This window comes from Myotis davidii, unplaced genomic scaffold (genome assembly GCF_000327345.1).
Source record: "Myotis davidii unplaced genomic scaffold, ASM32734v1 scaffold3270, whole genome shotgun sequence".
NCBI lineage: Eukaryota > Metazoa > Chordata > Mammalia > Chiroptera > Vespertilionidae > Myotis > Myotis davidii.
The window spans coordinates 188,074-196,231 of NW_006281915.1; the positions used below are offsets into that span (position 1 = coordinate 188,074).

General features: G+C 40.9%; 1 protein-coding gene across 1 annotated transcript in view; it reads right to left on the reverse strand.

Moving 5' to 3' along the window:
* Positions 1-8,158, reverse strand: part of LOC102771943 (poly [ADP-ribose] polymerase 15) — a 17,973-nt gene that overhangs the window by 5,487 nt on the left and 4,328 nt on the right. Inside the window, 3 exon segments of the mRNA XM_015560969.1 lie at positions 2,374-2,583; positions 4,801-4,968; positions 7,642-7,704. Coding sequence (XP_015416455.1) covers positions 2,374-2,583; positions 4,801-4,968; positions 7,642-7,704 — 441 coding nt within the window.

Genomic DNA, 8,158 nt, shown 5'->3' on the forward strand with positions numbered 1-8,158 from the left:
CTCTTTTAAAAGATAAATCTCTCTCTCCTTTCCCATTCCCAGTGTTGAAGACAAATGCCCTCCTACACCTTTCCTTGTGCACCTGCCTCAGTCTCCTCTCCACGAGTGAAGGTGGGATTAAACACCAAGAATCCCGGCTCTGCCTTCAGTGTCCACTCTCTTCACCTTTTAAACTCTCCACAGATAATCCAACTCATGCTCAATGGCTTCAACTCCCATCCACTTACATAACTCCCAAAAATATATCTCTAGTGTCTGATATACAGTTGGTGCTCAATAAATTCTCTCTGAATCAATAAATAGTTTTAATATACATTGGAAAGTAACCGTGAATCATCTGCTCAAATGAAACTCAAAGCTATCCCTTTTAAGTTCTCTTTTAAAGAAGTCCATATGAGCCCTGGTTGTGTGGCTCAGTTGGTTGAAGTATGGTCCCATGCACTGAAAGGTTGTGGGTCTGATTCCCTGTCAGGACACATACCTAGGATTCGGGTTTGATCCTGGTTGGGAAGTGTACAGAAGGCAACTGATCAATGTTTCTCTCTCTCTCTCTCTCTCTCTCTCTCTCTCTCTCTCTCTCGTTTCCCCTCTCTCTAAAAGCAATAAACATATCTTCCTGTGAGGATTTTTAAAAATAACAATAAAATAAAGAAGTCCATATGATAAATTCTTACTAAAATTAAAGTTTGTCTTTGCCAATAAACTTCCTTTTTATCTGACATTTTATCAGTATTATTCCTATTATATAACAACAAAGATTATGTGAGGCAGTTTTGTTGTTGTTTGTTTTTGCCTCATATGACCACCTGTCTGCTTATTTTAGTCATTTTTTTGTTTCCTTCCTTCTTTAACATTCCTGTTTTATTATGTAAATTTAATGTCAATTTAAATTCTTGAAACAAGTTTAACTTTATTTTTTACTTTACTAATAATGACTTACTGCTCTTATATTTAAATAAAAAATGTCCTCTATAAAGACCAAAGGGAAAAAATGTTCATTTATACATCCCTAGATACTATAGTAGATATTATTTGTTATGTTTAACTGTTTGGCATCCTTTTCCCCCTTTTCTGGGAAAAGTATCCTGAATTTCCTTTGGAATACAACCCTTCTCCATTGCTTCAGATAGTGACCCCCTCCAGTTTAAGTATAGAGCCTGTGACTCTGGCTTGACCAGTTAGTATAATTCGGCAAAGATTACCTAAGATGGTCCAATCAGAAGGAATCACAGGCCTTATAATGGTACTTCTGTTCCCAAGCATCATATTCCTGATGGGATATATTGCTATGGGATTCTCTCTCTCCTATTGGGCCTGATCATACAAGGATATGGACCTGAAGCTGCAAGCAGCCATCTTTCACTATGTGGAGCCTGATATAAAGACAACACAGCTGAGAAGAGAATGAGAGATAAAGAAAGTCAGAGTCCAGATGATATCAAATGAGCAACTGGGTTAAACTAGGCCTGAAGCCAAGTATATCTGGACTTTATAGAAATGTGAGTCAATGAATTCCATTTTTTGCTTACGCTAGTTGAAAGTGGATTTTCTATTAGTTGCTACTGCCAAATCTACTAGTATTTTTATTTATTTTATGTGTGTGCATGGAGCTCTTACATGTACTGTGTGTTGCAGCACACTGAGGAGAATAGTTATCAGGAAGTAAGTGGAAGGAGAAACGAAATTCTTACTGGCAGACAATTCTCAGTTTCGGAAGGCTGCTGGTGACAGGTATGCCTCATTGCCAGTAAAACTCAGTGCTTTCTGGGTAAGTGCTCATAAAAAGGGTAAAAACAGTGGTTGCAAGAGGAGGCTATGTTTCTAGTTATTTTTACAGCAATACAAAAGTCACAAAATGGGAGAAAGCTAGATCCGAGGAGCAGGTCGATACAGATACTTTCACAGCAGGTATCTGTTTGCTCATGATGAAGTACAGCCAGATGACCCTGGCCTCTCTTTTCTTGCATCTGCTTCTGTTCTCAGGCTAACTTGTCTAGAGGTGGATGATCAATAAACCAGTATTGACCAGCTAGTTCACAACTACAAGAGGCACCAAAGGTCAATACCAAACAAAAAGGAAGAACATGAGATCATTGGCTTGGATTTTCAAAGTCTATTTCCCTTTTCTGCTTTCTCAGCCCTTCTCTTCTCTTTCTGCTCATTTGTTATTCCTGTTTTCCAGGCATGATTTTGTCCCTCAGAAGAATAATCAGTTGACAGGAGATTGTGTTCCATAGTTCTTGTACTTTTCCCAAGTATTATAGGAGGTTTTCTGTAAAGTCCTAAAACTGATTGAAATAGTGAGCATTCGCATCTAAACACTTTCTAAGTGATATTACAGATAACCACATGATTTTTAAAAGAACATCTTACATGCAGCCTTGGAAAATGTGGACTGGAAGGTAGGTGATGTGGCTATTTTTTCTCTTTTCTTCATGCTGTCATAGAATACATTCAGCAGCTCAGTTACAAAGATGACAACTTTAACTTTTTTTAATGATGGAGTAGAATGTTTCCGTGTGAAGTCTACAATAGCATTGATTATGTCGTCAGCAACTCTGATTGGGTTTTTCCCAGCATTTCCTGGAAAAAAAAAATTTAAGTGACAAAAATAGTTTCAGCTGGTGTTGGTCATGTGATCAGATTTGGCAAATGCAGTGCTTGATGCTGAGAAAGAGGAAAGCAACACCTGACAGCCAGAAACTGACCTGGCACTCATAGCTGGGTCTTGGTGTTCTCCAGCTGAACACAAATTTCATAGAGCATCATCAAATGTAACCACTCTGTAACCATGATGAATTAAGCCAAAATGAGACTGCTGCATAGTCATGTCTGACCACAGACAAAAATATGAACACTATCCAAACCACCATAAATGGCTCAACACCCCCATCTTGACCAATATGAACAATCGTTCTTCGTTACCAATCACAGCTTTAGCTACACTCTTCTCTTCTTCCAGATAATATACCTAATCATAGAATTATGTCTGCTTCCTGAAAGCATCCAACCCAAAGCAAAGCCCTACTTACTTGTGACTGCCATGAAGTTGCCTAGCACAAGCTCAAATCTATTAACAAGTCCTTTCCACAACCTCTTGCTGAGATGCTGCATAGATCCCCATAGTGTGTACTCCTAGTGGTTTTAGCTGAAGGGCATTGAAAGTGCAGATAAAAGAACATGCTATTTGGATGCAGAAGATCTGGATTTATGTCCTGGCTCTCCACTGATTTACTGTGTGATCTTAGATAAGTCATTTGATCCCACGTATTAGTTTACTAGGGCTTCCATAACAAAGTGTCATGGACTGGGGGCTTAAGCAACAGAAATTGATATTCTTAAAATTCTGGAAGCTGAAAGTCTAAGCTCAAGGTGTTGGAAAGATTTGTTTCTTCTGAGGCCTCTCTTCTAAGCTAGTGGATGGCCATCTTCTGACTGTCTCCACATAGTCTTCCTTCTGTAGTTATCAATGTCCTAATCTCCTCTTCTAACAAGGACACCAGTTACACTGGATTAGGGACCACTCTAATAACCTCATTTTAACTTAATTACCTCTTAAAAGGCTGTATCTCCAAATACAGTCACATTCTGAAGTAGGAATTAAGGCCTCAATAGATGAATTTTGGGGGACACAACACCTCTAAACTTCAGTTTACTCAGCTATAAAATTGGAGTGGTAACAGAAGATAGTAGATATTAGAGAGAAGACCATGTTAGCTAAGACGATAGTAATTAAGAACATAATGGTAAAAAAATAAAAGGTAATGTAAAAAAAAGTAATAGTTGAAATGTACAGGCTAAGCTGCCTAGGTTTGAACTTAGTTATGTTACCGTCTAGCTGTGTGACCTTGTGCTTTAATACTTTAAGTTCTTATCTATCAGTGGGGCTAGATCCAAGTTACGTTGAAATGTTAAAAATGTATTCCTATGTCATCTTTCTTAGCTGTTTTCCAAAAATGCTTGCAGCTACTCCAACACCCAGTGCCCAGGGAAAACACTGGATTAGGGACCAGTGTACCTAGAGGAAAGTGTTCCTAGAAACTGTGAGCAGGATGAGTCTGAGCTTGTTGGTTAAGGATAGAGACTGTATCTTAGTCGTGCTTTATACCGAGTGCCTTGCACAGGATCTGGGTAACTGCATTTCAATCTAATGACTCCACAAATGAGGACCCAATTGGGAAACACAGCAGCAAACCAGTTGGGAGTGGTCTTATGGGTTTGGAAATGAAAAAGAAGGCTGAAACTGAACTACCCTCTGGAAGAAGACTTAATAGGACCTACTGACTACAGGGGTCTGGGACACAAAGAAGCAAGCGTGGCAGGACAGCTGGGAGTTCATGGCGCCACCAAAGGAGGAAACTAGAAAATTAGACAACTCAAGGGATGATGATGAGTTTGGATTGTAATATCAGCATGTTTCTGGTGACAGAGAAATCTACCTGATGAGATTCTGGAGAAGGCTAGAAATGCTGATTTGGGGGTCAGTGCTGAAATGGTCATTGATACTAGTGTAATGAGAATAAATGAGTCACCCAAAGGGGAAAAAAGTGAACAGTGAGAAAACCATGACGTTAAGGGCCAAACATGGAAAGATACTTAGGAAACCTAAAATAAAGAAAAAGATGGATAAAAGAGGCACAGGACCCACAGATGGCCCTAGAAGGGTCTGACAGGTTGCCTGCCCACTTTCTGATTTGTATCACTATCGCTTTCTGGACTGAGCATTGAGTTCATTAAAAGTGAAACTGTCTAAAGGAATCTGGGTTACTCTGAATCTTTGGGTGATGAGAGGCTGCAAACCTGTTCCAATGGCAGGAAGGGCAACAGATGTGTATTTCCTCTGTTCACACTCTTCTAGAACACTGGAAAGTGATTTCCTGACATCATTTTCTCCAAGGACATGAATTATTATATTGCACGATAGGAATCCACCTTGTGTAACTATAAAATCTCTGTGAGGCTGTGTAGCTGGAAAAAAAAAAAAGGAAACACACACAGCACATTAGTTACGGGAAGCAACACTGATTTTTGAGAAATGAAAATAGCTGACAAAGGGAAAAGCCCTGAAGATTCCTGACCAAGTATAACCTCCCTCGATCTAGCTGGTTTCACTCTTTGGGACTGTGACAGGCTCATTCCCTTTACAATCCAGGTTATTCATTATTGAATAGTTTGGGTGTTCTTCAAAAGCACTCCACCTGTGTTAATTCACTCAATCCTCAAAGCAAGCCTATGACGTAGGTTCTGTTTTCTCCATTTCACAGATTAACAGATGGTTAAGGTCAGCAGCCGAAGACTGCCCAGGATTTGAACCCAAGCAGTTAGTATCCAGAGCTCTCAGCACCCACTCTACTGTCCAGGAGAGTAATTTATACCTCGTTCAGCCAGATTCATTTTTCAAGGAGGTGAAAGTAATACACTGTGTGGTGTGGAGGTGTGAAAGCATGAAAACTTCCCCTCCCACAGAACCCATAGAGCTCTTGAGCACATGGAAATTATCAGGGCTTGTTTTAAGGCACCACCTTCTGGTACTCTGAGCAAAGCAAGGCTCCAGGAAAATGCAGGAGGAGGAGAACTGGTGCCTGCCCATCCCACCCCGCCCTCCTGGTGAGCTTCCATCGCACATGCACTCCCTGCTGCCCTCAGGTGTCCACCTGCTGTCCTCTCCCAGGTATCATCCTTAGACTATTCCAGCTGTCAGCCCAGCTTCATGCTCTGCTTCTGCCTTCCAAGGTACAGCTAGCTCTTGCAGCACACAAATAAATCCCTGCTGATGTCCTCATGTTGGGACCAATGTTACCATCCTCTGATCTCTCTCCAGGAATTTATTCATTCCAGAGAAAATGTCTTAACCAGAGGAGAGTTATTAAGGTGGGAGTTTCAGGCACAACAATAGGTCAGTTGTGGAAATGTGTTGTCAAACATGTGACTTCTCCAAATCACACTCAGAGCTGACTGTCTACACTGCAAGGTTCAGTCCTGGTTTTGAAGGATGAATAGTTTATGCTCACTCTTACTGGTTCTTCACCATGCTATAATAAAAAATAAATATTTCATCCCTGGCTCCTGGTTCAGAGTTCCTGGAACCCTTCAAATCCCCTGAGTGATAAGAGTATGTTTTATACATTAATGAGATGACTCCTGGAGGCTGGGGAGTGGAACTAGATAGCTCCCGAAAGACCAAGCCATCTTTCTAGGATTGGAACTCTCAGCCCCACCCCCTGACCTCTAGGGACTGGAGAGGGGCTAGAGATTGAGCTCAGTCACAAATCCGATGGTTTAATCAACCATGCCCACGTAATGACAACTCCATAAAAACCCTTAGGCAACATAGTTCAGGAGCTTCCCGGTTGTCAAGCACCTCTAGGTGCAGGTAGGGTGGTGCACCTGGAAAGGGCATGGAAGCTCTGTGCCCTTTTCCCCATACCCTGTCCTGTGCTGGCATAAAATTGTAGGTGCACTCCTGCCTGGGGTGCCACACCAGCTAACTGAACTTTCAAACCAAACCCTCCTTTTCCTGTAAATGCTCCATTTGGCCAGAAACGTAGTATATCCAGTCAGCCAATCCCCAAACACCAACTCTGAATCAACTCTAAGCACTATATTTATTTCCTTGTTCCCAGAGCTTTCTAACTAAAGTCCAATATACAACCCCAGCCAATCACACAGTGTTTCCATGGTCCCACTTCCAATCCTCCAAAAAACTCGCTCTTGCCACAGTCCCTCAGGAAGAGCGCTCCACACTTGTAAGGCACTGCACTCCCCTCCATGGGTTGTTTTCTTAAATACAGGACCTCACACTCATTATTAAAATGTTTTAGTTTTGTCATTTGACACATTTCTTTCACTTGGCTATTCCTTTATAATAAACTAGGAAAGGTAAAAAACAAACAAACATGTTTTTACAGAGTTCTATGAATTATTCTAGTAAATTGTTGGACCTGAGAAGGAGTTATCTGGAACCTCTAAATTTATAGCCGTCAGAAGTACAGGTGGCCCCTGGGACTTAAAACTGGCATTTGAAGGTGGGGCCAATCGTGTGGAAGTAAGATGTTTAACTTATGGGATCTGGTACCAGTTCAGGGAGGTAATGTCAGAAGTGGAGAATTGGTTGGTGTCAGAAAACCCCTCAGACCCACACAGGCTCCCTTATTTATTCATAAAAGGAGTAAAATTCAGGTAATGCTGTGCGATGTGAAGTAGAACAAGACTGGGGAAAGTAAAAGGTCATTTATACAGCACTTTACAGCTTACAAAACTTTTTTTACATTCATTTTTCCTTCTCATCCTCACAACCACATGTGGGACAGCCATTATCATACTCCTCGTCAGTAGAACCGTCTTATGGGTGAAAGAACAAAAGCAAAGCTCGAGGAGGATCCCTGAGTATAAGGTGGAGCCTGGATTATTAGGACCCAGGACCCTGGGATCTTTTTAATTTTTAGGAAGAGACAGGTTGGATGGCAGGATAAGGAACTCTTCGCCACAGCCACCACGTCATATGCCACCTAAGTCTCCTCACCCAGGGAACCCACCTTCTGCCAAAGTGCTCACCACTTACTCCACCCATAGATCCTCTCACAGTAGTCTCAGCCCTTTAATTTTCAATAGGTTGTAAGCAAAAGCAACATGAGATCATACCTAGTACAGCACATTCATCTTCCACAGCTGGTCCGGCACTTTCTAAAATTGCTTTTGACACCCCTACAGAAGACATATTAATGATATAAAGCATCTGTTAAAATTCAATAAGTAGTAATAGCTTTTGTACATTAGACTTTTATTCAGCTCACCCTTTGCATAATGCATTGACGTCCCCCTCCTTAGAAAATCACCTTTCTATAGCTGCCTTCATTCAATGGCAGATGAATAAACAATCTGATCCACAGGATGAGGGCACTGCCCAATAGCTGAAAGTCTCCAGTGTCTGCAGCTTTACTGGGATATTTCTGCAGTTATTTAAGTTTTCTTTTTTTTTGCATTCTATGCTTACTATTTCACAAAATTGAATAAAAATATAAAAATACAAGTTCTGATATGAATGAAAAGCATGGATCTCAAAACTACAATAACCCTGAGCAATTTACTGAAGTTCTTTGATTTTGTTATTTAATTTTGTTTGGCTGGGTTTTTCACAATTAAACAAAGAGTTGGATGG